A 16152-nucleotide genomic window follows, 5' to 3' on the forward strand; every position below is an offset into this window, starting at 1 on the left:
TTTTTCATGATTTAAATAAAATTAATTATGCACACAAAATGTAAACAAATACGAAAATTGAGCAATTAATTCCTAAAAACCAAATAATAAAAAGAAAAAAAATCCTAATTTTGGAGATTCTGTAGGAGTAATTCATGCGAGGCAAAAATCACGTGCTCACAGCTTCCCCTCTTTGCTTAGAGACACGAAGGGTTTTCGGGCAAAGACAAAATGAGCAATTATGAGGGATTTTTGCCCGTTTGGAAACTCCATGAGAAGCATTTTTGAAAAGACTCTGACCGAACCTTGCTTCAAGGTTGCCTACATATCCTTGGCTATAAATGAATCAGCTCAGTGTAGTTCTGGAAGTTTCGGTAGCTGGGACTACCAGGAGTTATGATTTCATTGCTGCTGCTGCTGTTACTGCTCGCTGACCTCTTTATTACACCGAAAAAGAAAATCCAAAGCTAAGCTAGCTAGGCCTATCAACTGCGAGTTACAAAATTCCTATCTAAATCTCTTAAAACTTGATCTTGAGTCTTAACTGATTTTGCTGTGGACCCCGATCGGAATCTTGATGCTCGCAAGTTGTAGGTACTGATTTTTTCTTCAGCATTGGATCAAGGTGGGACAGGCGAAACTTGTGACTTCAATTATTTCTTGAGCAGTCCGCATCTTTCTCCGCTTCAACCTTTTGAATTCACTTCTTTTGTTCTTTTTCTTCTTTTCTTTATTCTGAATCGAGATTCATTCTTTCGGTCATCTCGAACCCTGTGTCTCGAGGTAAAACCTTCTCAGACACCAAAACAAGCAAACGAATGAAATTTTTCTATCCCAGTTTTCACTAGGAAAATTTTGTGAGTTATTTGCAACAAAATCTAAGCTATTCCAGGGGATGGAGCCCTATATCTAAAATGTCAACTCGGGGATTGGAGCCCTAATGTTGGCAAAAAGGCGACTAGGGAATGGAGGCCCTATGTCTAAAAAGCTCAACTCAAGGATTGGAGCCCTAATGTTGGCAAAAGGCGACTAGGGAATGGAGGCCCTATGTCTAAAAAGCTCAACTCAGGGATTGGAGCCGTAATGTTGGCAAAAGGTGACTAGGGAATGGAGGCCCTATGTCTAAAAAGGCTCAACTCAGGGATTAGAGCCCTAATGTTGGCAAAAGGCGACTAAGGAATGGAGGCCCTATGTCTAAAAAGGCTCAACTCATGGATTGGAGCCCTAATGTTGGCAAAAGGCGACTAGAGAATGGAGGCCCTATGTCTAAAAAGGCTCAACTCAGGGATTGGAGCCCTAATGTTGGCAAAAGGCGACTAGGGAATGGAGGCCCTATGTCTAACAAAGCTCAACTCAGGGATTGGAGCCCTAATGTTGGCAAAAGGCGACTAGGGAATGGAGGCCCTATGTCTAAAAAGGCTCAACTCAGGGATTGGAGCCCTAATGTTGGCGAAAGGCGGCTAGGGAATGGAGGCCCAACTCAGGGATCGGAGCCCTAATATTGGCAAAAGGAGACTAGGGAATGGAGGCTTTATGTCTAAAAAGGCTCAACTCAGGGATTGGAGCCCTAATGTTGGCAGAAAGGCGACTAGGGAATGGAGGCCCTATGTCTAAAAGGCTCAATTCAGGGATTAGAGCCCTAATGTTGGAGGCCCTATGTCTAAAAAGGCTCAACTCAGGGATTGGAGCCCTAATGTTGGCAAAAGGCGACTAGGGAATGGAGGCCCTATGTCTAAAAAAGGCTCAACTCAGGGATTGGAGCTCTAATGTTGGCAAAAGGACAACAGATTAACGTTGGGAATCTAAGCTATCATTTTGTTTGGATTTTCTTCTTTTTCTTTCTCTCTTTTCGTTTTCATTTCATTTTTAATAAAATGCAGGAAAGAACTTGGAGGAAACGTCCTTTTTGGATTAATCATTTGCTGCAAAGCTGTTTCTAGCTCTTGCACATCTTTTCCTTTTCGGCTGCACCTGCTTCTTGCAAGGTTGCTTGGATTGCACCTGTTTCAAACAAATAACAATTTTTAGTTTGAAACGGTGGTCGATTTTGTGGCCTTCATTGCGTTGATCACTTGATCTCGGCCCAACTCTTTTGGTGAGAACCTCTGCTGCTTGCGGGCTTACTGAAAACTGATCTCTCTCCTGAGATCGAGGAACTCAACTTTTCAAACTTCCTAGACGATGACTCAACGTGCGGGGCTTTATACTTTTCACTTCATCCCACCCTTTTAGGGCTTTTGACTTTGGATTTCTTTCATTTTCAAAAATTCTGGCTTCAGAGCATCAACTATCATGGCCAGTCGGGATCGACTGATGCAACCGCTGAGGCTGGGTACTCTTCTTTGATTTGGCTTTTATCAAATGGAAACCTGTAAAACCAATCTTGTCACCTTGTCTTTTTATCAGTTTCGGAACGGAGTTAGACCGAAAGGGATTCACGGAAAAGTAAACAAAGGACAAAAAGAACGAATTTAAAGGAGGAGCGTCCCTTTTGGGAGGGAAGGAAGGATTTATTTGGGGTGCATACGGGCTTCAACAAACATGACATGCTTCTTGGACTGGATGTCCAACCCGAACAAACTTCCCTAATTCCTCATAAACTCATTGTGAACCATATTTCAAAATCGAGAAACCTAGCAGGACTCCAATGGTGGCAAGGGTATCTTCTTTTCGATCAACAGCGCCCTTTGCGGGTTTTCGCCAATCGACCTCTCTCATTTCTCTTATCATCATCACCTAATAGTTCTCTTTACGAGGTTTCACTAACCAAGCTCTCTCTTTTTCAATTTCTCTGCTCACCGTCACCTTATGGTGTGCGTATGTTTTCACCGATAAAACTCTCTCATTTTATTTCTCTCATTTTGATTGTATCAGATCCAAACAGTTGTGTTTTCTAATTCCGATGCCTTTGCTGATTGATCAGAAGGACTTGAACAAGGTTTGGGTAAAAAGAATCTGGATGAAATTACAACTTTGGAACCGTTCAGGCAGGCTCATTGCCAAACCATTATAACATCTTCCCCAGTTTCACTTTTGGGGAAAATTGTATTTTTGTTTTGGTGTGACTGAACCCCAGGGAGAGGCTTCCTACATATCCTTTCGGAATCAAGTCGAACGTAGTTCAGGGAAACATTTGTTTTGTTGTTTTTGCTCTTGCTTTTTGCTTGCTTTTTTTTTAACACTTTACGGTTCCCAAGAGGGTAATCAAAGAAGAGTAACCATCTCAAATGGGTTTGCAAAGGGTGGGGAGTGTTTGGGTAGCGAGAATGAAAGCCTTCGTCATTCCAATCGGACAAAGTTGTCACTGCAGAAAAGCTAAACATAATACCTTTTGACTGCATCCGCATTTACAGCTGTTTCGGGATCATTCCCTTCGATATTTCCCAGATACAATGCCCCTTTTGGCAATATCTTTCTGATGATGTATGGGACCTTCCAATTAGGAGCAAATTTTCCTTTCTTTTCCTGGTGATGGGGCAGGATGCGCCTTAAAACGAGTTGCCCTACTTCAAAATTTCTAGGCCGCACTTTCTTGTTGTAGGCACGGGCCATTCTTTGTTGGTACAACTGCCCGTGGCAGACCGCGGCCATTCGCTTTTCATCGATCAAGGTTGACTGTTCTAGCCAGGTTCTAACCCACTCACTGTCTTCAATTTTAGCTTCAACGATGATCCGTAGAGAGGGGATTTCAACCTCCGTGGGTATTACGTCTTCAGTGCCATAAACCAAAAGATATGGGGTGGATCCAATTGATGTGATCATAGTAGTGCGATATCCCAACAATGCAAACAGTAACTTTTCTTGCCACTGCCTGGAACTTTGAATCATCTTTCTCAAAATCTTTTTGATGTTTTTGTTTGCTGCTTCGACGGTACCATTGGCTTTGGGCCGATAAGGAGTAGAGTTCCGGGGCATTATCTTGAATTATTCACATATCTCTCCCATCAAATGACTATTCAAGTTGGCAGCATTGTCGGTGATAATAGTTGCAGGAATGCCAAAACAGCAGATAAGATTGGAGTGCACGAAATCTACCACAGCTTTCTTAGTGACGGATTTGAGAGTGATGGCTTCAACCCATTTCGTGAAGTAGTCAATAGCAACTAGTATGAATCTGTGCCCATTTGAGGCTTTTGGCTCGATTGGCCAAATGACATCCATAACCCAAGCAACAAATGGCCAAGGTGCTGACATGGGATGCAGTTCTGTAGGAGGTGCATGAATCAAATCACCGTGCACCTGACACTGATGACACTTCCGTACAAAGCTGAAATAGTCCTTTTCCATGGTCATCCAGTAATAGCCCGCTCGAAGGATTTTCTTTGCTAAAACATGCCCGTTTATGTGGGGTGCGCATACTCCCGCGTGTACCTCATGCATGATTCTTCCAGCCTCTTCCGCGTCAACACATCTCAATAAATTGAGGTCCGGAGTTCTCTTGTACAAGACATCACCACTCAAAAAGAAACCACTCGCGTGCCGCCTAATGGTTCTATTCTGGTCTCCACTGGCTTGCTCGGGATATTCTTGCATTTTCAAAAACCTTTTGATGTCATGATACCATGGTTGGGTATTTTGTGTTGTTTCAACCGTATTACAATAACCATGCCTTTCCCGAATTTGGATTTCCAATGGATCAATGTAGGCAATGCCTGGGTACGGCAGCATTGAGGCTAAAGTGGCAAGTGCATCAGCTAGTTCATTGTGAGCGAGGAATGCACCTGAACTCTATTGACTTGAATCATTTGACAAGTCCTTCCACATGTTGCCTATAAGGAATAAGCTTGACGTCTCGGGTTTCCCATTCTCCTTGAGCTTGTCGAATAATCAAATCTAAGTCTCTCATGATTAACAGTTCTTCAACATCTTGGTCGATTGCCATGTTCATGCCCAAAATGCAAGCTTCGTACTCGGTAGTATTATTTGTACAGAAAAACCGAAGCCTAGCTGTGGCCGGGTAATGCTGACTGGTGGGCGAGATCAAGATTGCCAACTCCAACACCTTTTGCATTTACCGCTCCATTGAAGAACATTTTCCAAGTGTCGATGTCTTCGGATATTGCCTCAACTGAGTTTACCTCTTCATCCGGGAAGTAAGTATTCAAAGGTTGGTATTCATCATCGACCAGATTTTCAGCCAAGTGATCCGCTAACGCCTGGGCTTTCATTGTCGTGCGAGTGACATATACTATGTCTAATTCTGTAAGCAGGATCTGCCACTTTGCTAGCCTCCCAGTGGGCATTGGCTTCTGGAATATGTATTTTAAAGGATCCAACCTGGTTATGAGGTAAGTGGTGTAGGCTTGCAAATAATGCCTCAGCTTCTGAGCGACCCAAGTCAAAGCGCAGCAGGTCCTTTCCAACAAAGTGTATTTGGCTTCATAACTGGTGAATTTCTTGCTCAGATAGTAAATAGCCTGCTCTCTCTTTCCGGTCACATCGTGTTGCCCAAGGATGCAGCCGAAAGAATTTTCCAAGACTTTCAGGTACAAGAACAAGGGCCTCCCTGGCTCAGGCGGGACCAAGACTGGAGGATTTGACAGATATTCCTTGATTTTATCAAAAGCTCCTTGACATTCATACGTCTACTTGACTGCTGCGTCTTTCTTCAGCAATTTGAATATGGGTTCACATGTGGATGTCAGCTGGGCAATGAATCGACTGATGTAGTTCAGTCTACCCAACAGACTCATAACATCCTTCTTGGTTTTTGGAGGAGGCAAATCTCGGATAGACTTTATCTTTGTTGGGTCTAACTCGATGCCCCTTCGACTGACAATGAATCCCAAGAGTTTGCCGGATGGTACCCCAAATGCACATTTGGCTGGGTTCAACTTCAAATCATATTTGCGCAGCCGCTCAAAAAACTTTCTCAAGTCCCGAACGTGGTCGCCCTGGGTTTTGGATTTGATGATTACATCGTCCACATACACCTTTATCTCTTTGTGCATCATATCATGAAAAATGGCAGTCATGGCCCTCATATAGGTTGCCCCAGCGTTCTTGAGACCAAATGGCATGACTCTGTAACAGTATGTACCCCAGGGTATGGTAAAAGTTGTCTTCTCTGCATTTTTTTCATCCATCAACACCTGATGATATCCTGCGTAACAATTCACGAAGGACTGTATCTCATGCTTGGCGCAGTTATCAACAAGGATGTGGATGTTCGGCAAAGGGAAGTTATCTTTGGGACTTGCCTTGTTTAAATCTCTGTAATCCACACATACCCGGGTTTTACCATCTTTCTTTGGCACTAGGACTACATTAGCTAACCATGTGGTGTACCGGACCACTCGGATCACCCCTACTTTCAACTGCTTCGTGACCGCTTCTTTGATCTTGTCACTGATATCAGTTTTGAACTTCCTTTGCTTTTGCTGGACTGGGTGACAATCGGGGTATGTTGGCAGCTTGTGAACTACCAAATCAACACTCAGCCCGGGCATGTCGTCATATGACCAAGAAAAAACATCTTTGAACTCAAACAGGGGTTGGATTAATGCGTCCCGAGTTTTTCCGTCTGTGAAAATGCTTATCTTGGTTTCCATGATTTCTTCAGAACTACCCAAATTAACTGATTCAGTATCATTTAAGTTCGGCTTAGGTTTATTCTCAAATTGTTCCAATTCTCGATTTATTTCCCTAAAAGCCTCCTCTTGAACGTATTCTGGTTCTTGGTTCATTATTTCGCAATTAGACAACATGTTTGGATCTGGGAATGAAGTCCGCAAGCATGTCATGTTATTTAAAGCTGCATTATTAGAACTGAAAGAAAAGAGAAAAATGACAAAATCAGAAAGAATAAAGAAAGATGAATGATGAAATATTGATTTCATTTCTTGGAATTTGAAGATAACATGGTTTACATTGGAAAATTAAAAGACAAGAAGCTAAATGAAACATCCAAGTTACACCCTGAAATAACTCATGATTCAGAAAAGGTGGCAGGACAGGTCTACCGGGACTCCCGCATGATCGGGAATGGCGTAGCCTTCCAGTTCTGCAGCTTAGCGTTAGGTCCCATATACAACACCTCAGCGGTGCTTGAGCCTTCCCCTGGCTGAACCATGTGGGCTTCATACAGTATCTTCCTCATCGCCCCACAGATCTCTTCAATCTCTTCGGCCGTGAAGACCTCATATTCTTCTTCCTCATGGTAATTTGGCTTGACAAATGTTCTATATAGATGCGGCACCGGCTGAGGCAAGACCCAACCATCATTTTTTCTATCATTTGCCCATTTTACATCAGCTAGAGTGGGTCGGAAGCCTATCCCAAAGAACATTTCACTGGCGATCAGGGTGACAGGTTCAGTTATTCCTTGCAATGATTTCCCGAGCCCCTTCCCCGGTTTGAAGCCATGTCTGATCATTTCTTTGGCCACCATGATTGATGCATTAGAAAGAAAGGGTTGAGGGCAAGGGTTTCCCTCTTCGTACTGGTCTACGACCACAATTTCAAAGGCTTGGTAAACTATGTGCTCACTCCCCTCTCTCGCTTCAAGACATGGGACTGATGGGTCCCGATAAATTGATAGCTCGTCTTCCCCATGGACTATAATATCTTGATCTTCATGCTCAAATTTTACCATCTGATGGAGGGTAGAGGGTACTGCCCCCGCTGCATGAATCCATGGCCTTCCCAAGAGAAAATTGTAGGATGTGTCCATGTACAGAACCTAGAAGGTTACTTCAAAGTCTACTGGGCCGATGGTCAAAATCAGATCGATCTCTCTAATTGTGTCCCTTTTTATACCATCAAAAGCCCGTACACAGACATTGTTGGGTCGAATTCTTTTGGTCCCGATTTCCATGCGTTGTAGAGTTGAGAGTGGGCAGATGTCTAACCCAGAGCGTCGGTCCAACATAACCCTTTTCACATAGTACCCTTCGCATTTGACTGTTAGGTGCAGGGCTTTGTTATGCGCGGTCCCTTCTGGGGGCAAGTCATTTTTGCTGAAGGAAATCTAGTTAATTGCGAAAAACCTTTCTGCCATCCTCTCCAACTGTTCTATAGAAGTCTCAATAGGAACATATGCTTCGTTAAGGGTCTTGATCAATACCTTCTGATGTTCGGTGGAGTTCATCAGTAAAGCCAACAAGGAGACTTGTTCGGGAAATTTTCGAAGCTGGTCGATCACCTCATAATACGCCATTTTCATCTTTTGAAAGAAAGTCTCCGCTTCTTCGGCACTCACGGGCTTCTTAGATGGGAAGCGCTTTCGAGTGGCATTGTTCACCTCTTCCAAGTTAGAATACTTTTCAACGGGGTTATTTTATTGAACTTCTCCTGAGATTACTTTGCCCTTATAGGTCACCACCATTTTATTGTAGTTCCAGGGCACAGCGGTAGGATCTGTCATGGGACTTTGTGGCGCGCGTCCAATAACCACGGGCTCACTCAGCCTTGGTGGATTAATTAGCCCCCGCATCACATAGGCTCCCTTGGGCACATACATTTGGGCTGCCTTGTTCAGCTCGAATCTCCTAGGAGGACTCAAAGTCATCTGTTTTTCTTTGTAGCCCCGAGGGACATAGAGAACAACATCTTTGGGAGGTGTTGCCCCAATCCCCACTTCAACTTTCTTCTCGGATTTTGGAGGGGTGGTTTTGTTCTTTTTCTCCCCTTTGTCTTACTTCGGGGCAACTTTTGGTTTATTTTCTACGTCAGCAATGGTAATGATGGACTTCAATGCCGGGTCAAATTCGTTGGCCTCACAAATCATTCCAATTATCGGCCCGTTGTTGTGGGCCGGCAGTGGGTTGTTAGTCACATTGGGAATATCTTCATCCCTTAGTACTATCTTCCTTTGTTCTATCAAGTTTTCCACGGCTCTTTTCAGAGTCCAACAGTCATCCGTATCATGCCCTTCTGCCCCTGAGTGATAGGCACATCGGGTACCGGCTCTATAAGCAGATGATGTTGGGTTTTGCCTGGTTTGAGGAACCGGCTGTAGCAGACCCATTTGGACAAGCTTTGGAAACAAACTGAAGTAGGATTCACTGATTGGTGTGGAATTTGGCCTTCTAGGTGGCTCACGAGGGGGAAAATTGTTTTGTGGAGGACGGGGGTTGTAGTGGATTTGGTTAGGAGGCTGGTTTCTAGGAAATGGAGCTTGGTTACGGTTGGCTTGTTGCTATGGACGGACATAAGGTCGAGCATTCATGACCGTGTATGGATGAGGAGCATAGGCCATGTCTTGGTGGGGGTAATAGTGTTGCGGGGTCCTTTCTGGGAGAAGGGATCTGAGAGTACGGTGTTTTCTTGTACCCGACAGTTCCATGGATGTTTCTTCCTTTTTCTTGCCTTTTGCTATTCCTTTGGACCCACCTTGAATGGCTTGGGAAGTAGCTCTGATAGCGGATTGGCTTAGAATTCGACCCATTTTCAACCATTTCGCCAATCTTGATGGCTTCAGCGAACGGTTTACCCATGACAGATATCATATCGGCTTTCTGAGCTTGTAAGAAAACCGTGACCATTTCGACCTCATCCATCAGAGGGTTTACCCTAGATGCCTGCTCTCGCCATTTAACTGCATACTCCCGGAAGCTTTCCGAGGATTTCTTTTTCAAGTTCGTCAATGAGTTCCTATTTGGAGCAATATCAATGTTGTACTGGAACTGCCTGATGAAGTATCTAGAAAGATCATCCCAGATGTGCCAGCGGGATATATCCTGGTCCATATACACTCAGAAGCGATGCCAACCAAACTTTCTCCGAAATAGGGCATGAGCAGTTCTTCCTTTCCACCGGCCCCTCGCAATTGATTGCAATATTTCTTGAGATGAGCAATAGGATCACCGTGCCCATCGTACTTCTCAAATTTTGGGGTTTTGAATCCCAATGGTAGGTGCACATGGGGAAACACACACAAGTCGGCATAGGATACACTTTTCTGTCCACTCAGGCCTTGTATGCTTTTGAGACTCTGTTCCATACTTCTCATCTTCCTCACAATCTCTTCTTTCTCAGGATTTTTGGCGGTCTTTTCTTGCCCCGCAGTGAACTTAAATTATGGCGGCTGAAAGTAAGTATAAGTGGGAAACTGAGGAGGTTCCATTTGGAAGGTAGGTGTTTGGAAGGTGAAATCTGAGGGGTCAAAACTGGGCCTAGGCAGTGTAGGTTGTGTCATGGCCGAGCATGGGGGAGCAGTGAAGATATTCGAAGCTGCACCGGACATTGACACCTGGGGGCGAACCTCAGAAGGTGTTCCCACAAAATGAGCTGAAATAGTTGGGTGTCCTAGTGGGGTATTTGGGTGACTGATCGGTATGATGGAGGTACCGCTTGCTCTAGGAAAGAGTTCGGGGAATCCCGGGATGGTGCTTGGTCGTTCTCTTCCATTTGCCCAAGTGTCCCACATCTCCATAACTCGAAGACGCAAGATTCTGTTTTCTTCGGCGGTTGCCAATTCTGAGGTCTGGATGCCCGAGATTGGGCTATCATCCGTGATGGGAATTGTTGGTAGAGTCATTTCTAAAGACATTCCGATGCTCCCCTTTGATCTAGTAAAGTATGGGTGCGAAGCCAGGTTACTACAAAAACCAACCACCGTTCTATAAAAACCTGGACTGAGTATAGCAGCAAACAGTTAGTTTGAAACAAATAACAGATAGGTAATCACATGTTGGGGTGTGATGCACCTATACAGTTAAATGTATTTCTACATGTTTTGCAACGGTTGCATATTTCATCCCAGCTTTACTTACTACTTTTTTTTTATTTTTTCCTTTCCCTTTCCAATTCCACTCTCTCTCTTTTCATCTCTCTTTTGCTTTTATCAACATTTTTCTTCTTTTGGTTATTCTTTCTCTTCTCTTTTTTTTTGGGTTATGATCGAATCCTATGTAGATTGCCTACGTATCATGACCCCGCATGAATCCGACCAAGCGCAGTTCTAAGGGCGTTAAAATGTAAACCTAAATAACAAAATATTTTGGGATCTTCAATTTTTCTCGTAAAAGGGAAATACTCTAGATTACAACGATTCAAAACTAAAAAGAAAAAAATAGACTCCAATAACAAAATGACAATACAGACTCAAGAACTGACTAACAGAATCGAAAATAAACAAACAGACTCCAACAGAAAAGAAAGATACAGACTCAAGTAAAAATCAAGAATACATTAATACTCCTGGTGCCCGCGGGACATCATTCGGTTTTGCCGCGGGCCTAAATGCGAGATCCCCTTGCAGTCGCTCGAAATCACTCATAACTTGGCGGACAAAAGTCATTACTGCAGCGAAAAAGGTGGTATGAGTCATGTCTTCGCACGCTTGGAATTTCATGGTAATGTATTCAGCAATGGTTCTGATCCTTTCTCTAATTCTGCCTTTTTCCTGAAGCAACCGCTCTATCTACTGATTCCGGGCTTCTAATACTTGAGAGTCATGAATGTGTTAATCTTGCAACTGCTGCATTCCTTCCTCCATTTGAGCCATCAAATCATAACAGTATTCTCTATCGGCTTTGAAATCTTTAGCCTGCTTGGACGCCTCGTTCTCGAGAGTGGTTACCTTTCTTCTTAGGCTAGTGATAGTCCCTTCATAGTTCCTCTTCATTTGTTGCACAAACCGTGCCCGCTCTTCTGCCTTCTTTGTCCATTGTGCCCGGATTTTCGCTAGACTAGCTTCAGACTTTTCTAGGTCTTCTTGACATTCGAGGGCTTTCTTTTTCAGACCGCTTATAAGTCTTTCGTCAGCCCGGCTTCTTTCTGGGTTTCTGGCAGGTATTTTCATCTTCCGAATCTGAGCTTTGAGGGCCTCATTTTCCTGAGTTAGTTTTTCTTTTATCCCTCGTCTGCAGCGGCTTGAACACCATTTTCAAACTGAAGCTCCATGACTCGCCTTTCTAACTGGCTTATTTTGGCCTTATACTCGTTTTCTTTGGTCAACTAGTCTCACTGCACTTGGGCCCCATCGGTGAACTGTTGGACATAGGGTCTCTTTGCAGGACTTTCAGGAATCTGGAATCTTTTGCCGAACCAGAAAATATACTAAGGGTCCACTTCACCTCTGGCTAGATCTCACACCATGGTCTTAGGTTCAAGAAATCTACATTCATTCCACACTTGGCGAATATTCCCTTCTGGAAATGTGGCTTTCGGGCCCAATTCAATGACATACCTAAGAAGGCTACCATAAAAGCTAAACCCCGCCTTGCCTCCCATTTGTCTTTATTTCCGACGCGGGTTAGACTAGTGTTCGACTCTTGAAAACCTCGGGAGTTACCATATCGATGATACCAGAACTGCAGCGTGCAATACCCTTCAGATAAGTTTCTGTCCTGAATATCCCGACTAATACTCAGCAAATCTAGAAATCTGTGGGGAGATACCGGTCTTGGTGATAATGGATATCGACTTCTAAGGTTTCCATTAAGGCCCGCATAACCTGCAACCTCCTCCAATGTAGGTGTGAGCTCAAAGTCAGAGAAACAGAACATATTGCGAGTCGGGTCCCAAAAAGGTATTAAAGTTTCAATTATGTCCGACCTTGGCTTGACGTTCAATAGTCCGACAAGGCCTCCCAGAACTCTTACCACTGTTTCTCTACTGCCTTTTACTAGATCATTCCACCACATGTGGAGCTTTAAGGGGATCTCATCAAGGACTGTGAAGGGTTCAATTTCGTTTGTGCTCATCCTGCACATTTATTAAGGTGATTTAATAACTCATTTTGACCCAAAAGAGTAACACCATTTTTCAAAGTTTTGCTCCAAAAATAAAACCCGATTTTGCAGATACGACCTTTCAGCACTTCGGGGAAGAAGATTTTAAGGTTGTGCCTGTTAACCGTTAAAAATGAACCAAGGTGGTTGTTCTTGCAAAAACAACTTTCCGAGGCCCTTTTTGGGGACATTCGGCTTATTTAAACAAGAATGGCATCACCCGACTTATTTGTGACAAAAACTAAAATTTTATTGTTTTTGGGCTATTTTTTGCAAAAAAAAAAAAGGAAAGTTGGATCCGATGAGGGTTGCCTACGTATCCCACATCCGGTGAGAATCAAACTGGCGTAGTTCGGGCAGATTGGATGAAAATACACCAACTGTTTTTTTTTAAACTGAAAATTTTCGGCAGAGTTTCAGCATATTTTGGACACTGATTTTTCAAAACAAGTAATTATCTCTCCGAGCCCTCACATTGAGTTTCTTTTCCCAACTTTTCTCCTATTATTCATAAGTCGGTCAACATGCAAATATGAAGCAAATACATGCACAAGTAGCAAGTAGGATGCATCAGGTACACCTGTCCTAGACAGACCCAACCCCTGTGTTAAGTCTCCAAGGTTAAATGCACGTGATGCAAACAAACGTTCTTACTAGGGATCCAGCATGAGTCTTTGTTATACTAGGTTTAAAACTTGGGTCTATTGTTCTAGACTTGGCTTACCCGAGCGGACAAATCGAGCCGAGGGGGGGCAACGTACCGGGAATACAGAAGAGAAGCCACACGAAGTGCACCCTTCTCCATGATTTAGAAGACTCAGAGAGAGGAAAGGTTTCATAGCAGTTTATATACAGTTCACAAAATATCAAAGAAGTAAAAGCATTTAGCACATTAGGCTCAAACATGTAGGAAAATCAGATAATAGATAAAGCCAATCATAACAGCTATTCTAAGCTCGAATTCTTGAACCCTGAACCAGAGATTCTGGGTTCGATCCCCAGCAGAGTCGCCATAGCTGTCACACCTCCTTTTTACCTACACCCCCGTAAGGGAGTATAAGGGGAGTTTTTCCAATTTAAGTGACATTATTCGAAATAGGATTATTTATTCATTTTTATTCAGAGTCGCCACTTGGGATGGTTTGCTTTCTAGTGTCCCAAGTCACCGGTTTATTTTAAAATCCCAAATCGAGGAAATTTCGACTTTCCTTTTGAAGTCTGCGAACCAGAAATTCTGAATAAGGAATTCTGTTAACCCGAGGGAAGGTGTTAGGCACCCCCGGATTTCGTGGTTCTAGCACGGTCGCTTAAACTATTATAATTGGCATATTAACTGATTTTAATACATGTTTTAGCCTATGGTACATTTAAACTTATTTAAACCGCTTTTAATTATTTTAAGGAAGATTTAACGTCGTTTAAAACATGTCTTTGGATCGCGCCACATGAATGCACCCGCAATCCAAATCACATTTTATTCAACGTTGTTAAGATTTGGATTTGGGTCACATGAAATGTACACCCGAGTTTAGGAAAATAATATTATTAAAATATGCGCCTAAAGCAACTACGCGTTTTAACTTTGGGAGGGCCATGGAAATTTACTAAATGGCACGCCTCGATTTCTAAAAGGTTAAAATTAATAAATGAGGGCCATGCGTTTTGAGATTTTATTTGGCACGGTACACCTCGAATCCAATTTTTAAAAGGAACTCAAACTAAGCTTTTGAGGGCCATAACTATATCTTACTTAATGTGGCACGCCTCAAATCTACTTTTTAGAGCCCAACTAGTTGATTAAGGAAGGCTTAATGGAATTCTAATTATTTTTAACTAAAGGTTCGACCTTACTTATCAACTAACAAGCATCGTGTTGGATGTCCGATCAACTAAAGGAAGGGCGCTTCAGCAACGACAACTAAATGAGCCTATTTGCAAATGCCTTCACGCTTGGGCCCAAAATGAGCCCAATTCTTAACGGAAGAAGGACGTCCAAAGACTTATAACATACAATCGAATCTGAGAATGAAACTTTCATTAACTGGGCCATCATTAGGCCCAACTTTCAGAAACAAACAATCGTACAAAAATCGATTAAATGTCAATCAACCAAGACTGTGTGAAACATGAAATTGAACTAATATTTACTTCTGAATTTTTAACTATTTAAGCATAAATCCATTAGCTGAACATTCTGAATTTTAAGCGTCAATTCCAACTTAAACATGTTCATAGGTAAATCAATGCATGCTTTTACTCTTAAAGTAACCTAAACCATTTCCTTTTCTTTTATCATGACTCTATGCTAACTACTACTTAAGAAGCAATCAGTTGCCCATTGCATGAACACAACACTATGTTATAACATCCAAATGAATTACATAGCAGGAAAAGGTCTAGTACAACCTACCCTACTTAACATGATTGAACGCAGAATCTAACTACTGATTCGATTAAATAGGTTTTCATCAAGCTTTTGTGACAGTTCAAGATCAAATACAATAATAAGAATTCAATTGTCAAAAACCAACATCTAACTATAAGATGCTTGGTAGAAAATTTGGATTCCCACTAAGGTATAAACCAAATACAGCTCTTAGAAGAGTATTATGATCAGCCAGCAAAATACAGTGCATCAAATAAACTTTATAACCACGTGATTCAGGAAAAAATGAAGCTAAGCTATGAATCAAAATAGGTTGAGGCTATGTTTAAAGCTCCAGATTTCCATTTCATGCTTCAAGTCAAACTTTACATGAGGTAGAATTCAGAAACATGTACCTGAGTATAGCAAAATAGATCAGAAATTTAGCCTGAGATTAGGAGGAAACAATAGCAGCAGAAAATAGCAATGTAGCAGTGCAGAAACCAGCAACTCAAACCAAGCCTTTTAAAATTCCAAACTCAAGACCATTTTCAACCAACAATACCAAACAAAACCCAGCTACTTGATTTTGATCTTTCAGAAATTCTAATGAACCAAATAAAGCAAAAACCAAAACCAGAAAACCAAATTTTCAACCAAAATTTTAGTGTTTTTTAGAGCTTGGAAAAGACCCCCCCCCCCCCCCCGCCGTTTCTTAATCTCCCCTTTTTTTTTCTCAAAAAATCCCTCTTGAGCTTCAAGTAACAATGCCTTTATAGGCAAGCTTCTAGGGCCACAGAAAAAGTTCAGGTTTTGCACTTTTACCCTTTTGAAATTTTCAATTTTGCTGTTCAATCCTTAGTCTAAAAGTCAATTTTTCAGATTCATCCCAACACCCACCTTCTAGGCAGCTTCCCATTCAGTTATTAAAGGTTCTCTAACTTATAATTCCTAAAATAACCCCCAGACCCTCTATTTTTACTTATGAAACCAATGAGTCAAATTAACCCAATGGTTCAAACCAGACCTGATCTACAAGACCTGGGCTGAATCCTTTCTCCTTGGCCTCTGTCTAACAGAGCCCATATAGAATCATTGGGCTAGACAGAATTGCCCAAGAGAAATTCAGAT

General features: G+C 42.4%; 1 protein-coding gene across 1 annotated transcript; it reads right to left on the reverse strand.

The window, feature by feature from the left end:
- Positions 1–1781: 1781 nt before the first annotated feature.
- On the reverse strand, positions 1782–3894 carry LOC138873627 (uncharacterized). The gene is made up of 2 exons (XM_070152100.1): positions 3308–3894; positions 1782–1980 (listed from the first exon to the last, which is right to left on the reverse strand). The coding sequence occupies exons 1-2, from the start codon at positions 3892–3894 to the stop codon at positions 1782–1784; spliced, it is 786 nt and encodes a 261-aa protein (XP_070008201.1).
- Positions 3895–16152: the final 12258 nt, after the last annotated feature.

The sequence above is a fragment of the Nicotiana sylvestris genome, chromosome 7 (genome assembly GCF_000393655.2).
Source record: "Nicotiana sylvestris chromosome 7, ASM39365v2, whole genome shotgun sequence".
NCBI lineage: Eukaryota > Viridiplantae > Streptophyta > Magnoliopsida > Solanales > Solanaceae > Nicotiana > Nicotiana sylvestris.

Bases quoted from the DNA above. Each gene is read 5' to 3' on its own strand.
- LOC138873627 (XM_070152100.1), bottom strand. From the start codon at position 3,894: ATGCCCCGGAACTCTACTCCTTATCGGCCCAAAGCCAATGGTACCGTC. The intron at 1,981-3,307 runs GTATTATGTTTA...TGTTTGAAACAG, and splicing joins AATGCGGATGCAGTCAAAAG to GTGCAATCCAAGCAACCTTG.